This window comes from Diuraphis noxia, unplaced genomic scaffold (genome assembly GCF_037042655.1).
Source record: "Diuraphis noxia isolate RWA-SAM2 unplaced genomic scaffold, SU_Dnox_SAM2 contig0005, whole genome shotgun sequence".
Classification (NCBI taxonomy): Eukaryota; Metazoa; Arthropoda; class Insecta; order Hemiptera; family Aphididae; genus Diuraphis; species Diuraphis noxia.
In genome coordinates this window covers 37,444,502-37,471,614 of record NW_028301715.1, presented here as the reverse complement: position 1 = coordinate 37,471,614, position 27,113 = coordinate 37,444,502, and the positions used below count along the sequence as shown (strand labels likewise).

The following is a 27,113-nucleotide window of genomic DNA, read 5'->3' as shown; positions in this document are numbered from 1 at the left end:
TCCACAGGACATACACATGACAAAAAATGACTCATAGATACGTTTATAAATCTCATTTTACATACAATGTAGGGTAGGGTAGGTAGTAGGTATACTAATTTTAACAAATTTACTCATAGCTCATTAAGAAGACGCTACACACATATTTGTTAACTCCACCTTATTACAAGTTCGTAACATTGCAAATTTACGCATAACAGACCACGTTTAATTCCGTTTAGTTTAAAAGTTGGAGTAAATCAACCTATTCTGAAACTTGATGTGAAGAACATTATCTGTGTTTGCATGTGGGTTTTTTACGATAACTTAGTTTTTAAGTGAGTTATGAGCATTTTCAATTTACGCTATTTATATACGCATAACTTGCTACAAAATTGAAGTATCGTAAAAAACCCAGATAATAAGATAATGTTCTTAACACCAAGTTTCATAATAGGTCGATTCACACTAATGTTTAAACTAAAGGAGCTAAATCTGATCTACTGAGCTTAAATTTGGTATGTTATCCATTTCTAAGACGGAGACAACAAATGGTTGTGTAGCATCCTTTTAATCCTTTCATTTAATTATAGATTATTTAAATGTGTAATATTAAAATTAGTAACTTAAAGTAAAATAACATCATTATATTTATACACTTAAACCTTAAACTCAGCTATGTTTTATGTAGGTATCAATAATTTACAGGTACAATATATTTTTTAACAGATTATTCAAATTCAAAATTATTAATGTAATGTAATAAATCACACATTTTATAAATAATTATGTTGAGTCCATAATTATGGTAAGCAATTTAATGTAAATTTGACACAAAACAAAAAAGTCCTGATGCTTTTCTTATTGAATAAATAACAAATACTTACTACCTATGCATAAACCATAATAACAAATATAAACTGAAAATCTCAAAAACAAATAAATTAAATATTAGTAGATAAATAATTATTTTCCATTTACACATGTAAAATAATGATTATGATTATAATTTTTTTATGATATTGATTTTCAAACTACGACAACTGGGACCATTGGTTCAAAACAATTAAATGTCATTCAATTAGTTAAAGTTACAATACATAAGAATTAATTCGTTATTTTAAAACAACTAAAAATAATAGAAAATATAGAATGATAATTTGTGCACTACTTAATTTGATTTATTTATTTACATTTAAATTATTATTTAATCTATTCAGTAATATTACATATTGAACCCAATTGGGCACAAACGTTTACCACATGAGTTCTCCAAGAAAATTAATAAAAACCAATGTGCACTATTACCTTGGTACCGAACTTTCAGTCAGCCATATTTTTACATAACGTATCTAATAGGTACACAAATGAACTCAAAAACCTCAACATTTTTAACATCCTAGACGCAGCACTCGGACCGAACGCACCAGCAATCAAGCTTTAATATTTTTAGGAAAATCTATATTTTAAAATTTAATCTAAATAACATATTTAATTTAAAAACTTTATTCATTAATAAAAATATTATAATTGATACAATAACTAATGGCCACTGCTGCCAATAGCAATGTAAGACGAATAAAAAAATGTATATTATTATTAAAATATCAATTTTTTTTTTCGTTTAAATTATAATTTTGTTGTATTTGAATATGAAATGACTATAAAACAAATTTTTAAATTTGTATTTTTTAGATTTATAGATATTTGCAAGAAAAAAAAATAGAACTTTTTATCAACCCCTAGTTATTCAACATTTTTAATTTTTTTAAATTTAATTTAAAATAAATTATTTTCAATAAAAAATTAACTGGGACCTTATATTGTTTTTAAGGTTTTTGGCCGATTTCTGTCAATATTTACAGAAAAATAATAATGAGTTTTATACAAATTTAAGCTTCATATGCTTTTAATAAAATTGTGATTACTTATGTACATATTTTCTTAAACAATAGCATATGAGTAACCTTGTATTTAATTTTCTAGGTGTTTACTCGCAAATAAAATGCTTTTATAAATTGAAAACAAATTTAATAAGTAGTCAAAAATTAAAAAATATCTATTAATGGAACAAAAAAAGCCGAACTATTTTTAAAATTATTTTATGACTTTTAAATGCTTAAACGAGTATTTGATAAAAATTTATAGTTTCTTCTGTTATTTATGTTTTAATTGTAATAATAATAATAAAATACTATTAGTCAATATTCAAATTGTAAGAGATACATCAAACATATGACGAAAATATAGACGATAGATTTTAATGACAATAATGTTCTCATTACTAAATAGTCTTACAGACAAAATGAATTAAATACATGCCTCTTAGAAGTCAATTGTAAGCCATTAATAAATTCAGGGTTCAGGGGACACGAGTTTAATGTTTGAATTGGTATTGGTACAACCTATATGATCATAATAAAATGTCACTAAATTATCTTTTATCTTTTATTGCTCACTTGGTCTTTTTCTGATTCTTTTACAATTATTTTAGTTTCATTATCTGTATTATCTGTATTATTGTCTTATAAATAATACATATACTTATATATAAGAAGCAAATTACCATATGGCAGTTTAAACAAATTAAATATTTTTCTATATTTCGTTTGTATCATACTTAATTATAAATACCATCAAGGAATATTTTTATTTTTATTGGTTAAGCATCAACTACATAGGTCATTAGCTTTAACAAAAGTATTACATTTTTACATTGTTATATGTTATTGTATGATTCAATTTTTTTAGATAAAAAATTATGTTTTGATAGTTAAAAAATGGATCAATTGCTTCGCATACAAGTTGTCAGGGATGTTGAAGTCTTTCCTAGCTTCATTGAAGTTTGGGCAGTGGACGCAAGGAATATTGTAACTAAAATTTTTAATTAATTAAATAAAATACGTAATACTTTAATAAGCGTACAACAAACTAACTATTAGATAACAAAAACAGTTCAAAATGTTGTATTAAGTAAGTATTATGAGATAATATACTAATTAACAAAACATTTTTATTCACCTTCCATTCCAGTAAAACCAAATATATTGTTAAACAGAACTTAAACTCCAAGCACTAACACTTAACCGGATGTATAAACATCACAGATTGAATTTTATTGAAAAGGTTGCAAAATTGTGGCAAATTCCATTCTTTTTAGCTTATATTTTAGACATAATTTTCTAAACTTAAATACTCAACGTTTGAATGACAAAATAGTATAATTAATTCTATTTTAAAATTTTAATTTCAACATTTTTTTTCTTCATATTTTGAGATTGTTTGTTTTTTTTTAAACCTATTTGTATTTTTAATTGTATTATATAATTTATAATTTATGACAAATTATAATTTACTATAATTTGATTACCAACAAAAATATTTATAATTTTTTTTTTTTTTTAATTGTAATTATAGCCAACTAAATAATTTGTTTTTTGTAAGTTATTATACCAATAAACATCAATAATATGGTATTTTATTTTTAATGTAAGATTTAATACTTTTTATATTTTTAAGACTAATTATAAACATAAAGGCATAAAAAAAAAATGAATATTTTAAGATTTTATAAAATACGTGCATTACATTATACACAATTTTAATAAAATATTTTGTTATAAGAATAAGGACTGTTTATTTAAATAAATTTATTGTTTACTTAAATTCATTTATTTCTTAAATTCAAATTTAAGACGTTGATTTAAAGTAATAAAATGATTAATGGTTAAGATTTTTACGCTCTAAAATAATGAATTTATAGTAGATAGGTAATACCTATTTTATTAAATGAAAAATATACGTTTATAAATATACATAAGTACTTATTAGGTTCATTAATTAATAGTCTTAATGATTGGTCATACAGATATTGTTGTTTTATAAATATATTTCTGAAAATCTTGCATCATGTACACGTTGTTTTTTTTTTTTAGTAGAAGTACAATATACTATGTAGTATATGAATTTGTTTTTGAAATAGAGAAATTAAATACAAAGTTTTACTTGACTTATTTTATTAATTTAAAATAAGTACACATTTAAGCATTTATAATAGTTATTATGTTCCCAATGGCCGATGTCGCCGAGGGCTTATTCTTAATAAAAAAAAAAATAGTTATTACTTATTAGTATTTAATAAAATTATCTATTGTTTTCTTTCATTTTTTCCCTCTAACATTATAGAACATTTTTAGAATAATAATTTCCAAACGTTGATTGTATAATATATATTAAATACCTATATCATTGTTTTTATTAATGAAATATATTGTGTGCCGGGTACTTATTATGTTGAAGTTACAAATGTATACTTCGACTTTATTATTGTTTTGATATGTGGTTACGTTAAATATAATTTTAAATTGCTTAATCTTAAATAGGTAACCTTTGAGTTTAAAAGCGATTGTAGCTCATAAATTATACCTATATAAATGCATTATAGTACTATATAAAATGTTTACGAATGAATAAATTTATCTTAAAATTGAAAGACGCATTTGCATATTGCGTAATTTTTCATTGAAAACTGTATAGAAATAGTAACTAACTAGGTATAAGTAATACTTATTAAAAAAAGAAAGAAAATTAAAATTCGCTATAAAAATAAAAGAAAATAGGAGATAAATTCTTCTTTAAATTTAACTAAAACCAATATAAAATGAACAATGATATATTGGAGGTAGGTACGAGGTACCTATCGTTTATGTAATTACTAAAATAAATTAAATTACGGGTTTCGAATACTTTTTGAATTTACTTAACACAATGCATATATTTCATATATTTAATCATATTATAGATATAAGTTTTATGTTTATAATACAATAATCGTATAAGTTGTATATTTGTGTTCATCTGTCTACCAGTAATTCTAATTGTACACCATAATAAGTGGAAGATACCTAACTATTAATGATATAATTGATACTTTGATAGTATATGTGAATTACATTATGCAATTTATATATTAAACTGATAATATATATATTTTTAATAATGGAGTAATAATCAATTTCGGTTTTAATTTTTATAATTATAATATATAACTTTAATAATTCACCATATTTCTTAATTTAACTTCACATTAAATACAACTGTACTTGTAAATAGATATATATTATATTTTCAGACTTATAAAATTAATTTTGGTAGTTGATCATGATCCTATGAAAATAAAATCATTTAATTATTTTAATAATCAATAAATAAATATATTTTTGGAAGTATTTATGAAAATAGTACAACTAAATATATATTATACTTATTTCAATATTTTTTAGGATGATTAGATATCATTAAGAAATGCATTTTATTGAGCTTTTATTATTCATAACGATAAGTCATAACTCACATAGTAGCATGTAATAGTAATAATAAATGATAAATATCGAATTCTACGTTGGGAGTTTTTAGCACAAGTAATAAAAACCTATCTACACAATCGTACTGTTTTAGCGTGCAAACTAGTCGCAAAAATTGTAAATGTACCCGAACAGATATTGCTCACTAGTCACTATACAGGGTGATTTTTTAAGCATGCTCGCCCCATTTTTATGCTTAAATTATGCATATATTCAAATTTTGATTTTTGGAATATTTAAGTGTAGTTAAAGGCGATATTTTTGAGTACTTAGATTTTTCACAACTTTTAAGGAGTATCCTGTAGCGATACCAACTTTGGTTTTTCAAATGACAACCTATATGTTTTAAAGCAAAATGTGATTCAGATAATTTTTCTGAAAATTTTGACATATTGCAATCAAAATTCGAACGAAAACTTCCAGAGTTATTCTACTTGAAATACTAAGGAATAAGGATAAAAGTCTAATACTTAAATGCCTACGTTGTAAATGGATACGATAATTATAATTCGGTATACAATATAAAATGTGCTATTGTACACTATTGTTCGGTATTTTATTATAAGTAGGTATACCTATGCTATACAAATATTAACGTTGCCTATAAGGTATAGGTAACATGGATAAAATAAAAAGGATATTATTTTATTCATATTTTCTTTTCTTTTGAAAATTGTCAGATGCAATATTTGGCCATTTAGTAATAAGTAGTGATTATTAACAAATATTTTATTTTTATATTGTATACCGAATTATAATTATCGTATCCATTTACAACGTAGGCATTTAAGTATTAGACTTTTATCCTTATTCCTTAGTATTTCAAGTAGAATAACTCTGGAAGTTTTCGTTCGAATTTTGATTGCAATATGTCAAAATTTTCAGAAAAATTATCTGAATCACATTTTGCTTTAAAACATATAGGTTGTCATTTGAAAAACCAAAGTTGGTATCGCTACAGGATACTCCTTAAAAGTTGTGAAAAATCTAAGTACTCAAAAATATCGCCTTTAACTACACTTAAATATTCCAAAAATCAAAATTTGAATATATGCATAATTTAAGCATAAAAATGGGGCGAGCATGCTTAAAAAATCACCCTGTATATATATTATTATAAGGTGTATATGGTGTACAGTCTATAATATTGATATACCTACCTAAACATTAAAAAAAGCACTCATAAAACTTTTAGAGTATTTGTCCATAATTATTACAAGGTTGATATATTAATTAGTAAGTTTCAACTCTTGATATTTATAATTATATAATATTCCTATCGTGGACGTAATTACGTATGAATCTTGAAGGGGACAAATGTCAACAAAATTATACAAAAATTTAAAACATATATTTCATTTATGTCTTACAATTCTTAAAATTCGTGATGATGATTCGTGAAATTTCAATAATCAACGTAAATTAACTCAAACTTACAGTACTACTACTAATAATAATAACAATAATTTGATAACAAAATATTTAAAAACATGTTTCGTTTACTTAAATAGTAGTGGCTTAATTACTAGCAATTTTGTATTGTTTGATATTTTTAAATATACTTAATAGCTACTAGAATGTAAAGGTACTTTATTATTATCTAAATATGTGCCTCCACTTAAAAATGAATACAAATAAAAAAATTATGAAGCCAACAAGTCTAAACATTTATCACATAATATGTAGGTACTTATAAGTATGTTATGTATGGGTATAATATGGGAATGAGTACGTTTTGGGTTAGTGTTTTATGTAGGCCATAGGAGTGTAAGAAAAATAGAATCATTTTAAACTAAGGAGTAATGTTTTATCATATCCTCAGCGAGTAAAGCTTATCTATTATCGTAAATAAATTTAATCTTTCTAAAACATTTCAATGATTAGAAAAAAAATGTTGGCTACAATTTTAGTGCTTTTAGCTTGTAAAAATATAATATTATATGAACTTTGTTGGAGAACTTGATAAAAGAATTTAACAGGACTGTCGCTTATCAGCTTTCTCCATTGGGGAAAGAAAGAGGTGAATTATGTTTTTAATACAATAATATGAGAGAAATTATTATTAAAATATTCATTTAATATTCATAATTATAAGATTTGTATTTGAAAGACCATACTAAGTAGAGATGAGTTATCCAGTTAACTTTATTTTAGATATATGCATCAAATTTAAGTTATAGCTTAGCCTATTTATATATTGGCGTAGGTCTTTAAAAACATTATGCTTATTTTAATGATTTTACTAATTTTAGTTCTTACCTATATAGCTAGTGTAACTTCTATAAAGAGACTTAATAATAATTAATTAATAATAAATCTATCATAATTATTATAATTAAATTATCGAGTTATATTGTGTGATTTATATCTAATACACAATATTATGAGATTAAAATGATTAAATATTTAAAATATTTTGTGTCATTCTTATTCGACATATTTTTTTGCTAAATGGTTTTCTATGCTGAACTAGCAATAACAGAATACAAATTCCAAACACTTCTCACATATATAAAATGTATCTATAATATAATAATAAATAAATAATATAAACTAAAACTAAAACATCTATAAATAATACTACTTACTTAAGTAAGTGCTTAAGTGCTTAAGTAAGTACTACAGTCTACAACGATCGACTTAAGTACACACTGTACAAGTACCTACTACCAGTTGATATAAAACAAAACCTGTTGATGAAATTTCATATCTAATGCTAAAGACAATTGTTTATTGTTCAACTAGTACTATAAGATACTTATTTTAATAAAATCAATGATATCACTACGACCTAATAAGGGCTGACATGTGTTTCACCTGCAGCTAATAGTGTCATCTCCGTCTTATAAGTGAGATTCAACAGTTGTTATTTAGCTTCGTTAGTTCAAAATTAATTTACGTACATATTATCAAACTTGAGATAATAACATAATATTATGTGATATTCTGGATATATCTTTTAGATATTAAAATAATAATAATTTATGTGTTTAGGTACCTATAACTCTGTTCAAAATTAAAATATGAAAATACAATTTATAACAACCACTGGTCGTTTTGTCACTTATAAGTTTACTAATGGTAAATTAACTCTAAAATTTAAACTAATGAAGCTAATTGAGAACTGCTGAACATAAATTTGTCATGTTATACACTACACAGCACTCAGGCGTGACAATAAATGCGGGTGAGACGTCTTTATAATGATTTTTATTGTTAGCGTTGCATACTATAGGACATAAAATAAAAATCAGTAAGCTGCTTCTGAATAATCATGGTTCAGAAATGTTACATTTAATTGTCGTCCAAGCATCGCTGTGTTTTTAACCAATCTGCACCCTAACTACCTTTTCATAATTAAATATTGGTAAATAATTAGTGATACTATTTAGTATTTTTATACAAGAGTCTATGAAATATTTTTAAAGAAAGTCAGAATATAATTTAACAAATAAAACTAATATCCCAACCATAATTTATTTATATTTCCTAATACAATAATTTCAGGAAAATAATCATAGAAAAAAACAATAATATTTCATTAAATATACGATCTACAAAATGCATATGTATACTAAGTACATCTATGAAATTTAGTGTTAGCTAAAACTTTAATATAAATTCCCTGTTTATTTAAATAAAAAAACTTAATTACATAATATTACATAGGTGTAAAAAAATACTTAAAAGTCTTGTAAGTAGGTACTTGTAGATTTTATATTTCTACTTACATACCTAACTACGATTATCGACTTTTGATCACAAGCCTGTTTAAATTTAGTGCACGCAGCACACATAGATTAAAATAATCAAGGTATTTGCATTGTACTCATTTTATTAATTTGTTTGTGATTATTTTCAAATTAAATTATATAAACTTATATAATATCATAAAGCTGAAAAGCTAAAAACATTTGAACGCACAAATTTCAGGAACTACTGGTTTAAATTTAAAAATTATATTGTTGTTGGGCTGTCCATTTCTCGAGGAAAACTATAGGCTAACATTTTTAAAAAGTCGGAACTTACAGTTAAAAAGTCATAGACTCAACCCCGCGAAGTGCTCAAACAGATATTTTGAGGTTCACAACGGAATTTTTTTTTATAGAGGCGGTTATTATTAATTTCAATAATAAATTATTTAATAATTAATTATGCAATAATTAATAATAATTAGTGTAAAAGAAATTATTATTCCTGAATTTTTTATTTTTTGTTTCCATTGCACGTGCGTTCATGGAATTAAAAGTTTTTATTGATATTTTGTGTATTTTATTTTGTGATATAATAAAACCATTTCTATGCAATTATGGCTCCCAAAAAAAGATCGATTGATAGTTTGAATAAAAAATTAGTAATTTGTTATTAGGTATCAATTTTAAAAATTGTTTACAATTACAATGCTATTATTAATAATTTTAGCTGAATTGACATTCGTTTCATTTGGAAACGTTCCAAAACATTCTAAAACATTCCTCGTTTTACCTAAATTAGTTCATCGACTATTTCCGATACATCAAATAAAATTTCAGTCAGTTTAAAAATAAATAGATAAACAATATGTATCATATTTTCAAAACCATAAAATGTAGTTATCTACAATAGTTAAATACAATAATAAATTGTTCACCTGTTTAAAATTACAAACATAGAATATGATGTATTAAACTATTTAAACACAATATCTATATGAAATTATGAATTAGCAACCGCAAATCTATACTTCGCAATTTTTTAGTGCAAAACTAAAATACATAAAGAATTGTTTACATAAATGCATATTAAAGATAGTCAAATATTTGTTTTTATCACCTATTGACTATTACCTAATATGAACAATAAAAATAAAATTATAAATTATATTTTTTAAGTTATATTACTATAGGCTTACTTTAAGTACCTGTAGTAAACACTTATGCATAAGTATTATCATAAGTACTTATTTCATAATTTGTATTAATGTCAATTTTATTGTTAATCTTTTCAATGAATAGTTTATTTACATGAAATTTATTGTGACTAGCAGTTTTGTATTGGTTTGTATTAAACTAAACGTTTAATTCTACTTTTAATACGTTTACAATTATGGCATAATAATGAATCATTAAAATTTATCCGAACATAACTGCACTTAATTTTAAATGAAACATTCTACTATAAAATAGTAAATTCAAAACAAAATAATTAATAAATAATGATAAAATTTTGTAACACAATGGCCTATGTCGCGGTCGCCGAGGATATATTTCGTTTTAATAATAAAAATAAAAAATAGATAATTAATAGCCAATATTGGCACATATGTGTAATACCTATAGTTTTTAGGTAATATCTGGATGACAAAGAAATATTTAATTATTATCAAAAAATCAGTTAATTTTATTTACGTTTTTAAATATATAATTATAAAGTATAATAAATTCTACAGTGAATATTTTGAAAATGTGATCAACCTATCTCAACTTGTTGGCTGTAAGTAGGTAGCTTATCACAAGGACGTCCACAATTTAAGCAGAGAAACAACAACTATCCAAACTTATTGTGTTGATATAATTTAAAATTAAACGTATATTTTTAAAACAAACTAAGAATTCATCTATAATTTAAAGTTGCTATTGTTTTTTATTTATTGACAATTATGTTTAGGAAAATATTAATTATTAATAAAATATAGAATACATCTGTTTTTATAAAAATGTTTATGTATTAAAACAAATAAGCATCTAAGTATGTACATCATATTTAAAATAATTTTTATTGTTCTTACCTACTTAGAAATAAAATAATTTAAAATTATATTAACAACTATATAGTCAATACGAATTTGATAAAACCAAAACATTTCAATAATAACAGGTTAAAATGGAACATTTAAAATAGAATAATACAACAAAACATTTAAAAATTTTATGAACACAGTTATCTATTAATTATTATTATAAAAAATAATGCAATATAATATATTTTATCTCAACTCCCAATAATTTTACATGACACGTTCCACAGTTACCGGGTATTATTGATTACGACAAATAACAAACCCGTTTAAATGTACATACATGATAGGTATCTACATTAATTTATGTACCTATGTATATTAATACATTATAGTGTGTTCAATGATAAAGGCAAGACAAAATATTTCAAACACATGACCTTGAATTTCATTCAGGTTTTTTTTTTACTGCGTAAAGGACTTATTATAATAATACATTAATTTAAAAAAAATTTCAGTGTATGCGTAAACAATTTTTTTTTGAATTTACTCCCCTTTTTAAGTGAAAATTTGAATTAATTAAAATTTTTTTAACAACTTTGATATAGATTTTTCCAACTTAAAATTCAGTTTATCTAAAATTGTACAAAAATCCACGTTATTTCGTACTTACGAAATCACACCTAAGTTTTCAAAAAAAATCATACGAAATCACATGGAACTTAATATAAATGTAGATAGATTGTTAAAAAATACAGTAAATTATTGCACCATAAATCTAAACTTTGACTCACTTAAAAAAACCATTTACATTATTAATATAATATAATTTGAATGCTCTTTTGGTGAAATATTAATAGATATAATCAGAAAATATCTGTGTTTTTATATTATGTATACTAATTACCAATCTCAAAAGATTAGTCAATTTATAATTATGTATTTATAAATATCTAAAAAATATGCAGTTAGCGTGTTTTATATATATATTAAAACATAAACCTATTTTTAAATCTGTTTCTTTAAAAATGTAGAATTATGCTAGTGTTTTTAAACTAATCTTTTCATGAAATATTATTGTTATGGTTGTACTATATGTTTTTATTTTGTTGTTTTGCCATTTTAGATTTTCAAATAAGTATAGTTTAATTGAATTAGAATTGAATGCAGATTACTGGTTTGGTTTTTTAACTTTATTCATTTTTAAGTACCTGCATATAAACTTTCATACATTCTTTGAATGTATTAAATATTAGTGAATATTTGTAATATTGATACAGTAATATAATTTATAGAAGCCATAAGCGCAAATAGGGGATGTATTTTGTTGATTCAAGCCCTAAAAGAACAAGAGAAAAAACACAAAAAATCTAAATCCACATCAAAAATATTTCAAAAATAAATGAAAATATGTAAAAATAAAGTGCCTTGTTAAAATAATTACTACGGAGCAGTAAATACAGAAAAAAACAAATATTTATGTATTTAAATGGTAGACCAACTACTATAATTCCAATTCTCATTGATTATACGATTTAAAAATATGTATTTAAAAGAGTATTGTTATTGATACTAGGTATCTATATAACAGTAAATATTGTTTATAAAATGTGTATAATCAACGAAAATAATTTTATGTTTACCATAATATAGATACTGATCACTGATCAGCATCTTGGCAATTTATTTCATATTATATACTTTAACCAGTAATTATATAATATGTACATAGTGATCATAGTGGTACAATTAAGAACTTATTGATATCTACCTACCTATTTGTTTGTTATCGTTCTACCACTGCCACGTATAAAATAGTAAAATACACCCCCTCCCTCCCCGTACAAGGTAAATTTATTTCCATAAGTTTATTTTTCTTTTCAAAACTCATATCAATATAATTTTTATTAAAATTGTTTCGTTAACAAACATCCTATGTTGCAAGGGGGAAAGATCTAAATTGAGGTCCAACTTCTTCAATCCGTCACTACTCACTGGAGCGTTATAGCATTAAATATTTATATTATTATATTTTTTAAGCCTACGCATTTATGTTTTTGTATCTATATCTATAAGCACATTGATAATACTTGTTGTCTATGTTATTATGTTTTATTTTTTGCTTTTAATCTAATAATTATGTATTATGTATAAGAATTTTTATTCTTATTTTTTCCAAAAAAATATGTGCTGACATAATATAGTGATGCTAATCCAAACAGAACTATCTAAGAATATTACTTTGAAACTTTTGTTATTTCTTAGGTGTTTTCAATGTATTTTACTATTTTCGATATTGAACTGAACTCAAGCCCTCTCCTTCCCGTCTACAATTTTAAACGCTATTTGTGTTTGTGCGCATAATCGACGCGCTACGTCTTCCGCTATTTTTATACTATCTACCAGATTTAATATTTGTCAATAATGTATTTTAGGTACCTAATAAATAAATACTAAATAACGTAGGTACTCCCCATTAAAAATGTCGAGATTAGATAAAAATTGTTATATAATAAATTTTTAATTATTACATTTATCGTCTCGCATATTATCATTTTATGCTTTGAAGTACTCGTGTACTGACCTATCCGTATTATTATGTATACCTTAACACCAAATACCTAAAATTGTGCGTAGATTAATATTATGTATGTAGTATTTTACTGATTCGTTATGTTCGGATGCTTTATTACTAGTTTTTTTAAATCGTTATATGAACGTTGCATATCAAACCTAGAAATAGATACTAAAAACATATACCTATCTAGGTACGAGGCACCTATACCTATAACTATATACAGTAGGTATGCGCCGTTGTTAGCTCGAGGATGTAATCATAATATGAATGCGATATTGTGAACACATAACGTAATTTAAATGGAATGTAAATGTATCAAAATGTACTTACCTACAACAATACTAAATATGTGTGCACTTTTATAAGATGATCACCAGTGTTGGTCGAAAACTTACTTTACTGCATGCCTATACAGTATACGTTATCACTCGACGCGTCGTCGTTAACGGACGACGCAGTGTAAATGTGTAATTACTTATTGTTAATAATATTATTATTATGTTTACAATTTTTTTTTTTTTAACAGTGTTCGACCGAGACGATAGGGCCTTGCAGCAACATAATAATATTTTAACACGCACGATAACTATTCGACAGCCGGCACAACCGACGAACATGCATCGTGTGGCGCGCGCTCAAATGTTTGTGCGTGTGTGAGTAGTGAGTACAGTGGACGCGGAGCACACTGTGTCATCGGTGAACACATGGAAACCAACGGCGAAGCGGGGATGGCGGTGACGGTTGCACCCGGCACGGTGGCACCCCTACTGGACGTCTGCACAGTGCACATCGACGACGGTGACGCCACGTTGTCGGAGACGAACCCCATTTACACGAAAATGATAATAATAATAAAACCATAATGTCACATTCCGGGTGGAAGCCGATTGCTCCGGTCTGTTGTATTATAGCCGGCCGATCACAAAATAAGTGAAGGTATTTTATAGGTACCTCCTACTATCGCGGTGGTCCGCTAACTGGTGTCCGTGTGTCCATCCACACGAAGTCGTTTTCTTTTCGTGTATACATATTACTGTAATCTATGTATTATGTAAGTATACGTAACTTACATAAATCTGAGTAATCCATTTCCACACCCTTCCTCTGTTCGCCAATCATGGATGCAAATCCCACAGTCTATTACTTTCTGCAGTTAATATAATTACCTACTGCACAAAAAAACTTAATCTATGTACATAAAATGAGTGTTTTGTTAAAATGTATTAAAAAATTAATAAAGTATAATAATAACACCCTGAAAAATATCATAAATGTACAAAAAAAATAAATAATTTTGCGAGAAACTTAAGCCCACTCTACTTCAAACCTCTAAAGATTTGCTGAGTTATTATATATTGGTAGTTAGGTACCAGTTATAAATCGATTAATTGCTATGGGCTTAAATAAAATATATAGATATTTATTTAAAAATTGAACAGGTATCTCTACTAAAATTGATTAAATACTAAATTTCCTTTTCATGTTATCAATATTGTACAATATTACTCCGTATAAAATTGTTATTTTGTTAATGAGGTTATCAAATGATCAATATTTTGTGCTGAGTTATCCCAAATCCAAATTAATTATGCAAAAATATATTGCTATATAGTATAGTTTAACTATTATAGTTAATCTAAACTTCCCTGTATTTGTAAATAATTTTTTATAACTAAAAAAAAAATCATATAGCGTAAATTCTCATGTATATAATATATATATTTAAATAAATAATCAAATATTTTTCTATTTTTCCTACAGCAGTGATACTATTGTCTATTACTAAGATAGAAATACAACACAATTATACAATATTATAATGGTGTGGATCCGAAAGTGATGTGACGATGGTGAGATCGGCAACCAAATCTATTGTTTATAATGTTTATATCTTATGTAAAGTATAATATAGATATCCAGATTAAGATATACTCATAGGCGTAAATTGGGAGGGGCTTAGACTGCTTAGAGGAGGACTCAACTTCATAAAATCTCTTGAAGTCCCCCCTCCAAAAAAAGTGTTTTCTAACTAACCTCGAAAATATAAAAAAATTATGTTACTTCGTGTTAATTGATATTTCTAGTACCCCAGATTTTCAACCAAATTTATGACCCATTATATAGATAATTAGATTCTAGAGTAATATAGTTATTTTACCTATACCTATACTACATCAAATTTATAATATATTGCCGCTATATGCACAATGTACAATATACATGCAGTGGACGCCGCTTATAAAACTCTCTTTGAGACCAACACAAAGTAAGTCTTATAACCGAATAAATCTTACAGTCGAAGTGGGGAAAAAAAATTTTATTACATATTTATGAATTTTATTTTACTACATATTTTGCTTTAAATTTAATACTTTCATATATATTAAAAAATTACATATACTTATTATCGCATAAATTTAAAAATTCTGATAAAAAATTTAAATTATAAATTATAATACATATTATAAAAATTAATATATACATTAATAAACAATTATATATTGTGGATGTATGTTGTACATACACAGATAATAAAGCATGAAAACCAATTCATTTCTAAATTTTAAATAAAAATGTTTATTTTTTACCATTTTTTTTTTTTCAAAATTGAGTCTTATAAACGAAGTAATGAGTCTTATAACCGAATTTTGTACAATGTATTTAGATACGTCCGGATGACTGGAACTTTTCAGAAGATTTTATAAGTCTAATAAGCGACTGAACCTTATATCCGCGTGGCGGCCGGCGTGTCATATAAGCGTGCGGCGTCCACTGTAATAACATAATTGCATTGAACACAAACTTAATATGAATATGAACAACAATATAATATTTTCAAGCATTTTTTAAAAAACAAAATCCCTGACCTGATCTGAACCTTGAACGTTATACACCTTTGTTATATATATATATATATTTGCGTCACTGCGTCAGATTGTAAGAACTAAAGAACTATTACGTATAAATGATATAATGTTATCGAAAAATATCGCTATTTATTTGGTAGATATAGGTATTAATAGCAGGTTGGTAATTGCTTATATTTCTTCAAAACATTTGCAAAAAAAAAAAAAAAACATGATTTAAGAAAATTAATTATTAATTGTTTGCACTAGGGTGTGTATTATTAAGGCAGCGGGTACAATATAGTAAAAAATATATACTAGATTGACAAAACTTTCATTTGGAAATTATATCCCAAAATGCCTTTTTCGCACTAAGAAAGGGTTTATTGAAATTTATGATAAAAATCAATTTTTTTTTATAATTAGTTGCCCTTATTTATTATACCTTCAACATTGAAATTTTTACTTCAAAAACTACTTTTTTTTTTTTTATTGATCAAATAAAAAACTCGGCAACTACATGGCCATTAGTTACAGTTGTGGTATGTTTACATGGTTTAAGATTTTTACAAAATTTTTTTTTTTTTAAAGGGGATTACAATATTAAAGATAAGTTATAACAGTATGGTTTCTAAGTATTTATATAAGAAAGAAAAAAAACAAATGTGAATCATTAAATTAAATTGTAAAGACCTGTTGACTTCAAAAAAAGGATCATCTTGTTGTTCTCCACAGCATTGGGTCCCAATGCGATGTCGAGGGTCGTGTCCAATCCGGTGTTTTGACGTTCTTGCTGGTATTTTAGGCATTCTGTTATTATGTGTTTCACTGATATTTGGACACCACATACTTCGCATAATGGTGGTTCTTCCTTAGCCATTAGGTGTCCGTGTGTAAGTCGCGTGTGTCCTATTCTCAATCTGTTGAGTACCGATTCTTCTTTTCTGTTTAAAGAGCTGTTTAACCACCTAAATGTACTGCTTTTAATTCTGTTAAACTTGGTGTTTTGTTGTTTCCAAGTATTGAGCCATCTGGTGTTAGTTATGTCATTTATGTATTTTTTGAGATCGTTGTAGGTGGATCCAAGAATAATTTTACATACGGAGCTTGTGACTGCGAGCTTAGCGTGTTTATCAGCTAGTTCATTTCCTTCGATGCCGATGTGCCCGGGGACCCACATGAGAGTGATTTGTTTGTTTTTATGCAAGGCTTCATTTAATTTGTTCAGTATTTTTGTCGCTATTTCGCCGGGTTTGAACTGGTTTTTTATGCTATTAAGGGCACCCAAGGAGTCACTGAATATTATGTGGTTGGGGTGTTCATCATCTAAGGTTGTTTTGATCGCCTCAAGTATCGCTATTGCCTCGGCCGTATATATGGAGCAGGTGTTCGGCAGCTTCAATGTTACGTTTTGGTTCCTTAGTATTATTGAAATTCCTACTTGGTCTTGTGTCTTGGATGCGTCCGTGTAAACTTCTTGATAATCTCGGTAATTTTCTAATATGCTTTGAAAGTGTCTTCTGTAAATTTCTGGTGGAGTTTGTTGTTTTAGAAAGGAGCTGAGTTCCGTATTTATGTCGAAAGAGGAAGTCCATGCGGGTGGGGACAATTGTTCTCTCGTCATTGATTGATCTATAATAATGCCGTTTTTCCCTAGTTCATCATATAAATCGGAGTTTTCTGATGGCAGTGGTAGGTTGTTACATATATAGGATCTAACCATGTATTTAAGCGATAGGTCATTCCTTTTAATCTCAGGTATGGGTACGCCTGCTGTATTATATATGCTGTAAATTGGACTGCTGCGAAAAGCGCCAATCGCGAGCCTTAGTCCAGTATTATTGGTACTATCTATTGCATTTAAAATAGATCGGGATGCTGTTTTGTATATGTTTGATCCGTAATATATTTTCGATTGAATGGTTGCCTTATGAATTTTGATAAGTGTACTAGAGTCACCTCCCCAGGAAGTGTGAGATAATATTTTTAAAATATTAAGTGTTTGACTGGTAGATGTTTTAAGGTAGCGTATGTGGGTTGCCCATGTGAGCCTGCGGTCGAAGAAAATACCAAGTATTTTGACTGATTCTTTTGTTGGAATTGGAGTGTTGTCTAGTGTAATTATTAGTTCGCTAACATTTCTTTTTTTTGTAAATATGATGATGTTGGATTTAGTTGGTGAGAATTTGAATCCTGTCTTATTGGCCCATTCTGTTAAATTGTCGGTGGTTGTTTGTAGGAATTTTTGTATTGAACTTATATTGTTGCTACGACATGAATAACTGAAATCATCAGCGAACAAGTTGCATTTTACGGGTGGTGAGCAGCTTTTGGTTATGTCATTTATGGCTATAAGAAAAAGAGTTACCGATAATGCTGAACCTTGTGGTACTCCGTTTTCCTGGATGAATTCCTCAGAATAGTGATTGTTAGCTTTGACTTTGAAATGCCGGTCTATTAGGAAGTTGGTTATCAGATTGAGTATCTTGCCTTTGCACAGGATTTGGTTAAGCTTGACTAAGATGTTGTGTCTCCATGTTGAGTCATAAGCCTTGGATATGTCAAGGTTGACTAGCCCCATAATTTGTTTGTTCTTAAAGGTCTGATTTACTTCATGATTAATATGAGTAAGAGTATCGATTGTGCTTTTATTTCTTCTAAAACCGCATTGTTGCTTAGAAAGGTATTTGTCTTTTTCTAGTAACCAAGTGAGTCTGTAATTAATAATTTTTTCAAGTATTTTTGACAAGGTGTTTAAAAAAACTACTTTACTACCTTCCAAACGGTAATAACTAATGAATAAACATTACCAATGACTGATACAAAAAATACACATTCTTATAAAGTTGTAATCCAACATACACCCTTCACTGTCCGCCCGAAATCTAAAAAAAAAATGCGAATATATAGATTCTCAGAACATTGACCACTTACCACATTCTTAGGCCGCTATATATAGTGGGATGTGACTTGCATGCAGAATGCAGATCATAGATATGTTTTATGTTTATGTACAAGTACATAATACAGGGTATAGGCTTTTAATGAGAAAGCACTTGATTGTCTTGATTTTTAGAAAACAATAATAATTGAGAATTCTAAAATTATCGTAAAATTGATCTGAAAGCAAAATATTCCTTTGTAAATAGAAAATAATATAATCTATAAAATTGTCCCTATAAGATATGTCAAAAGTAAATAAAGCATATCCTTATCCTCGAGTAAATAAAACATAAAACAATTTACTTTAAAAAAATATTCATCATTTACTAATGAAAAATAATATGCATTTTTTATTTCTAATTATAATATTGCTTTTGTCAACATATGTAAATATAACGAGTAGATAACAATTAGCCATTAGGCGATGGAAATCATTCACTATAAAGCTGTATACATACCTACTTACGCCCAACGAGCACTGGGAATGTTAACTTCCTGGTTTCCTGGTTAACTATATATATACTGACGTACCTAATTATTAAATGTTGGTACATTTAATATAATTCTAAATAGCCTATAATTCGTAGTTAGTACGCGTTGTTTATTATTGACAAATATAGTTTAACACGTTTAAATAACTAATTCAGATTTCTAAAACGATAAATACATCTAAACAACACGTGATAAAAGTAAATACTACTGTAGCTATATAATGCTACAAGCCTACACATCGCATGTAGTCTGCGACCTTATTAATAGATGAAATGAGTAATATGTACTAGGTAATCCTTGTATAACACAATATAACAGTTAACATTTCTTGTATCAAAAAGTATTGATATTTTTCGTAAATAATTTGAAATCATAACAAAATAACATTTAAAAAACAACGATACTATTTTTATTATTTAATGAAGTAATATTTTTTTCTCAGTTGTTTACCGTTTTGAAAAACAGGTTGACAACGATATTTGAAACAAATCTTGAAATTTATAATTATTTAAAGTTTAGATGAGTGGAGTCATAAGTCATATGGGTAGGTGGAAACGCAATGGCTCATTCGAGCTTTTAATAACTAAGTAATTCACTACTCGACCAAAATTCGGTTTTGACGTAGGTATTGCAATTTTCAAAAAAAAAAAAAAATGTACATTCGAATATTAAGAGGACGTGATACCCGCATGTGTTGTCTATGTCTTACAAGTGCATTAAATAGTAAATTTTACGTTCAGCAGAACACGTGTAGCTCCGTTTGCTTGAAAATTAAAGTGAATTGACCTCTTATAAAATTTAAAGGTATGATTGTTATCTAGTCAACCTCATATGCGTTTTATTATAATTAAATTTTAAAGGAAGTTATGAGTATTTTAAGATGCACAAAAAATTTACAATTTTAAAATACTCATAACTCGCTTTAAATTTGATATAAAATAAAAAGCATATGAGGTTGTCTAGATAATAATCTTACCTTTAAATTTTATAAGAGGTCAGTTCACTCTAATTTTTAAGTTAACGGAGCTACAAGTGTTCTGCTGAGCGAAAAATGTACCATGTTACGCATTTGTAAGACGGAGATTACACATGCGGGTATCACGTCCTCTTAAATAAAAATTGTTTGGTGTCAATCAAATAATTGTTTTTGTTTATTGAGATTTTAACATAAAGATATTGTATCTTGACAATTCACATATGTAGGTAAGTACCTACGTATAAAAGTTATAAGTTATAACTTTATAAGATTAACAAAAAAAACAAAGAAGATACACTGGTAATAGTAAAACTCACTATTAAATTCTTTGACCTGTCTATAGTAAAAAATTAAGATTATGTTTAATAATAATATTATTGCCTGAAAGAGCATTAATAATATAGGAAAAAGTTTGATAACAAGGGTAGAAAAAATTATCTTTGACTGAGTTCTATGTTGGGAGAAATATAAACAATTGATATACAAAATACGTTGAACATTACAATATGGCCCACTGTAGTTGGGACGTAGGGTACAGGGTATATTGGGTGCAATACGAATTAGGATGAATGATCAGTCAAATGGTAAAAGGTTGTGACCGGTGCGTAATCCTGGTGTATTTGATTGTGACATTTTAGATAACAGCATGGCTAACCTTTAGATATTAAAATATGTAGTATGAATAAAAACTATGATAAATTAGGAATGTTTTTAATTATTATTGTTGAATATTTCTATACAGTAGCATAGAACTTTGGGAGGTTATACCATTGAAACTTCCACAGTTTCTGAATAAATTTACGGTTATAAGGATTAAATTAGAATCAAAAATTGAAAAACTTAAAAAAATTATAACCATATGATAATAGTAAATCATTTCTTACAAAAATCTTATTTTTGTAATGACTTGAAATTATCTAAAAAAACGTTGAAAGAACTTTTGAGATATTAAGTGACTACAGTTAAAATAATCACTCTGTAAGCCTAATATAATAGGCATAAGTAATAATGTGTTATAGTATAGACATTATAGACTGCAGTGTTTATTATTTATTCGAAATTATTGAACAATAATAGGTATAAACTAGTTAAAATTAGTGTCAATAAATAAGTTATCTCGGAGAGATGAGACTAACAAGGGGGGTTGGTGTGACAATCCCCCTAAGTTGCACCACTTAATACAACCTCAGCTAACTGTCAGACGTCAGAGCTTACTTCAAGGTTTTTATTTTTTTTAATTAACGCGTAGCTATACGGTAATATTATAACAATAACATGTAGGTATATTATGCATTATCACGAGAACAGGATCTTAACAACTTAAAAATTTCTGATTAGTATAACCTATTTTTGAGGTTTACCTACCTGTCATAATATACTCGTATCTGTGTAATTGTTTTTAAACCGTTTTATTATATCATATACATTCATAACTGAAATATTGTTTATAATAACTAAATATTATGTCATACATAATATATTTATATTATTTGTACTTTGTATACATTGTATTCCAAGTGATAAGCGTATCTATAATAAATCATTCTATCATTCTGTATAAGTATTATAAATACATGGTTATTGGGTACCCGAGACTTAAATTGTATGGTAGTTCTCGATCGCCTTGATGGTTGTTTTTTTTATTATGCTCATATTTCCGTTTATAATAAAATTATTACTTCTAACAACAAATATTATAATCTTGTTTGAATACTTTTTTATTTTTTATCTCTTTATTATATACACATGCAGATTATCACATTATAATAATATACAGAGTGTATATAACAGAAAGACCTAATAAGTGAAATAACATTTATTCTAATCAATATTAAAAATTATTTTTGTGTGCACAATATACAGAAGATTGCGTTATACGTATAGGTAGTATGATATGAACTATTTTCATTTTTTAAAGCTGAAAATAAAAATTTAAAAAGATATTTATTTATGAATTTCTAGCTTAAAATAATTTACGAATTTTCGTGATTTTGTCAAAATTCAAACTTTAAATGCTTATAAAAAAAATTGTGACAATGTATTTCTTTTAATTTTCAACTGTTATTGTAACAATATTTTAGGAGCTTTGTATTAAATTTTCAAGCTTTTTTACTTTTGACCCCCCCCCCCCCAAACTACCAACTAGATTCACTTTCTGATCTAAAAAAGTTCTGAAGCCGAAAATCGTAGCATTTTTACTGTCCCTAAACGTGATGACAGACACAAAAAAACACACACACATCATGATAAAATCAATATACATTCCTCGCTCCAATCAGAATCTAAAATTTAAAAAAATAAATTAAAAATTGTTTAATATGTAGTGCACACGTCAATAAGCTATCTATTAAAACAAAAAATGTTTGAATATAAATTAGAACAAAAGTTCTTTTATTTGTAAGGTTTTTCTGCTACACCCTGTATATATAAATACGAGTATATTTTAATAATTAAGAACGGAAAAAATAAAAATCACTAAATCACTATATAGTGAGTATTCTGACTTCCGAGGATTGTCAATTCTGATTGTGTTCCTTGAAAATTTTTTGTTTTCCTGTTTGATTATAATTTAAAATGTATGCATGATATTAATATTGTTATACCTAGTTCAAAAAATATATTCATAAAGATAAATGTGGTCGCTATAAACTTGTTATATACAATCCTAGCTGTTATAACTTATAAACGTGATCCAAGCAGCACACATAGAAATTTAGGAGTTAGGTATATTTACCCATTTTACAGTGTCGATAGGCTAATGTTTAAACTTTAAAGTCAGTGGTCAATGAGTTCAAAATAATTCACTCAAAGTGTTAACCTAAAGAAATTTCTCGTGACAATAATCAGAATTCATAACAAATGTTGAGAAAAAGTTTTATCAAAATTTGTTAATGTCATATAAACATTAATAGGTGGTACGTTGATAATCAACTGCTCTAAATCCAAATGATTTATACTATTTTAATTTAATATATACCTACTATCTTAGTTGTTATAACAAAAATGTGTCTGAGTGAACGATGAAATCGTATTATTTCAACAGCATCATATTACTATTACTGTAAAACTTAACATAATTTAAATTTTAAATAACCTTGATTGGAAAATTATAACCATATATATATAGTATACTATCAACCACTTAACTGTTAAATAAACAACAAAATTCAGTTTGAGTATAAGTATAATATTTGTAGTTTTTCAATTAGCTGAATATTAATCGACACTAGTTGGTGTTAAAATAACCACAGATTTTTATGTGTGACTTGTTGTGGTAGGAGAGAGCTCGAGATTATTTTGGGTGTATACTAGTACTACTTCCGTCTACTTTCGCGCGTCATCTCGTCAATCCTAACTGCTAAGTCCCTACAGGCTACAGAATAGGAATAGAACGGCATCCCATTGAAATATTATGCGATCATAAGTCTAAAATGGTGGGTACATTCGTACAAGATTGACTGGGCTATAGTGACTTAGGTACTAACATTAGTTAATAATTAATAATATTGTATATTTGTATATATTAATACACTTCTTACAAAAATAGAACTATACCTATATACATTATACAACCTATTAATTTTGTTGTATTTTATTGTATAATTTAAACGTTTGACCGACACAATTAATTAAAAAACGTACCTACTACTTATTTTAATTTTGTATTTAATAGCTTTAATATGTTTTTGAGTGCATTTTTTATTTTTATAATTTTTACATCATATTTGCATTTTTTAAGTGTTTACTATTTAATGTTATTTTTAGGTTATCAACTTCCCTGCCCTGATAAATAATAATAAGTATTAAGTAATAATAACTGATAACTAACGAAATAATTCACTTAAGCAATTAACATATAAATACTTTAAAGTGCAATTTTTATAAGTACAATTAATAATTAACAATCGATGAATAATTTGATATTTAAAAAAATAATTTTCATAGCACATACTAGCGTTATATGAAAGTATTAAAATACTTGATTTACATATTTTATATTTCCATTCGAAAAATCTAAGTATGCAGCTTGTTGCAGTTATTATTTAATTGATGTAGTACTCAATGTATATGTATATATATCTTTTTTTTATTCATATTATCCCTTAGAAAATTACTAATTATTATTACTTGATACTTGATAGAAATAAATAAAAATAATAATATGTAAATTATTAATAATAATCATTTATTTTGATGATTTCGGAGTGTGATTTTACCCGGCTGTATGTCTTAAAGTTTTCTGTAATGTTATAATAGTTCACGGCTCTTCTAATAAGTAATAACTAATAAAAGGTCAAAGATACGAATAGATACCGAGATTAATAATACAAATGTATTTTTTTTTTATTACATAATATAACAACAAAATAAGGTGATCCCACACGTCATGTTCATTCATGTATCATGTAATATTGTTATTATACATTGGATGTGGTTAATCCATATGCGTACATGGCTACAAGTATTTACATTATTTAGGATATAGGGTTTTGAAAATACCTTACCAAACAGAGTAGGTACTTAGGAAATTGCAGTATTCTACCTGCCATATTAAAATATTTTAAGTTATTATTATTATTATTTTAGTTATTATTTATGACAGATCCAATATCTTTTAAAGTTAAAGTTCATTATTAATTATTAATTACCTACGTATATTGTACCTATGTGATTTAATTTTAATGTATTCAATTAAAAATTTACATTTTTTCTATAAGTTCAATCTCACATCAAAGGAATGCCCACCCTTATGTGCCAGCTGCGATACTCTTCTCTCAATCAAACACATCATAACTGAATGCCTCTCGTACGAAACGGATAGACGGAAAGCAGGCATCTCAAACATCCTGTCAGAAGCCCTCCACCCAGACAATATAAGACAAATAATAACCTTTATTACTAAGTCCAACCTTATCAATAGTATTTAATATGTAACTTATATAACATGTAAATAATTTAGAGTTAAACCCATTGTTGCCAATGGCCATAGTGCCGAGGCTTAATTCAAATAAAAAAAATCATACATCAATATTCAGTAATTTACCCAATGACCTAATCATACCAGTCACCCAGCAAACCGTATTTTTTGAAGAATAAACTCTACTTACCGAAACAGACTTCATTTTGAATCGATTTGTTTAATTGATTGACGCTCATAATAACGATTTTTAAAAAATAGCATAATAGCGTATTCATGCGAGGTGAGGGTTTTGGACTCCTCTCCCCACATCAGAACCAAAATAAATTAAACTGATTGAACCTCTTCCTAAAAACGTCTAGTCACTATACTGCTATATACTGCCCCCTCCTCAAACAAAAATTTGAAAATACTTCACTGAAATAATAAAACGCGTTACAATACAAGTGTATTAATTTTATTATAATGAATTAAACTTGATCCCCATTTATAACAATATAGGTACCTATACCCTAGACAATCGTATAGTCTTATGCAGATAATTTAATATAATTATATACTATATATTGCTTAAGCATTATATTAATTTTCTACACAAATTGATGAATCATTTGTCTAACAATAATACAATATTATTATAAAACTTAACTGCTAAAAGATTGAGCAATATTGCACTGCATTAATTATTATGTATAATGAATGCAGATAATAATAATAATGGGCAAAAAAGTTGTAATTAGGTATTGAAAATGAACATGTGACGTGATAAATACCTATAGATTGGTGATTGGTTTCATGTAAACTCAAGGCTGTTATTCAGAGTAGAGAAAATATCTCTCCGTTGTTGTTTTTATCATTTCATGTGCGATGTGCTTATACATATACATATCTATATATATTGTATAGGCATTATATACAATACCATATGGTATATATATATATATTACCTATATAGGTACCTAATACCTATTATATGGTCCATCTATGACTTTTTATAAAATTTAAATTATGGTTGACGGAACCTTTATGGCTCTATAGGTAATACCTAGCCTACGGTCCCTAAAATTGTGAGTAGTACGACACACGTTGTGTAGTACGAAAAATTCAGTGTGTAGTACGAAATTTAAAAGTGTGTTATAATAACCTTAGGAAAGTTCTTCGACCACAAATAATAAAAAAAAATCTATAATTTACATACTTAATATAGATAATTAAAATTTATTTTTATTTATTTACTGATATTATGTATTATTATTTTCATGTATTTTGTACACATAAAATGATTTATATATAAAAAAAAAT

The 27,113-nt window shown here is 26.5% G+C and overlaps 2 protein-coding genes across 3 annotated transcripts in view; both read right to left on the bottom strand.

Annotated features, from left to right (window-relative positions):
- LOC107173708 (lysosome membrane protein 2-like) overlaps positions 1–14,114 on the bottom strand; it is a 30,523-nt gene extending 16,409 nt beyond the window's left edge. The window contains exon 1 of the mRNA XM_015524343.2: positions 13,967–14,114. The gene's annotated coding sequence lies outside the window, so the exon portion shown is untranslated. The remainder of the gene's footprint in view (positions 1–13,966) is intronic.
- A 2,820-nt stretch (positions 14,115–16,934) lies between these two features.
- Positions 16,935–26,222, bottom strand: LOC149055271 (uncharacterized). 2 transcript variants are annotated; one of them, XM_089229711.1, is made up of 3 exons: positions 26,002–26,222; positions 19,258–19,602; positions 16,935–19,196 (listed from the first exon to the last, which is right to left on the bottom strand). In XM_089229711.1, the coding sequence occupies exon 3, from the start codon at positions 19,061–19,063 to the stop codon at positions 17,156–17,158; it is 1,908 nt and encodes a 635-aa protein (XP_089085837.1). In that variant the 5' UTR covers positions 19,064–19,196; positions 19,258–19,602; positions 26,002–26,222; the 3' UTR covers positions 16,935–17,155. The 2 variants fall into 2 exon arrangements, with proteins under 2 accessions (XP_089085837.1, XP_089085838.1); XM_089229712.1 differs by having other exon boundaries at positions 16,935–19,367.
- Positions 26,223–27,113: the final 891 nt, after the last annotated feature.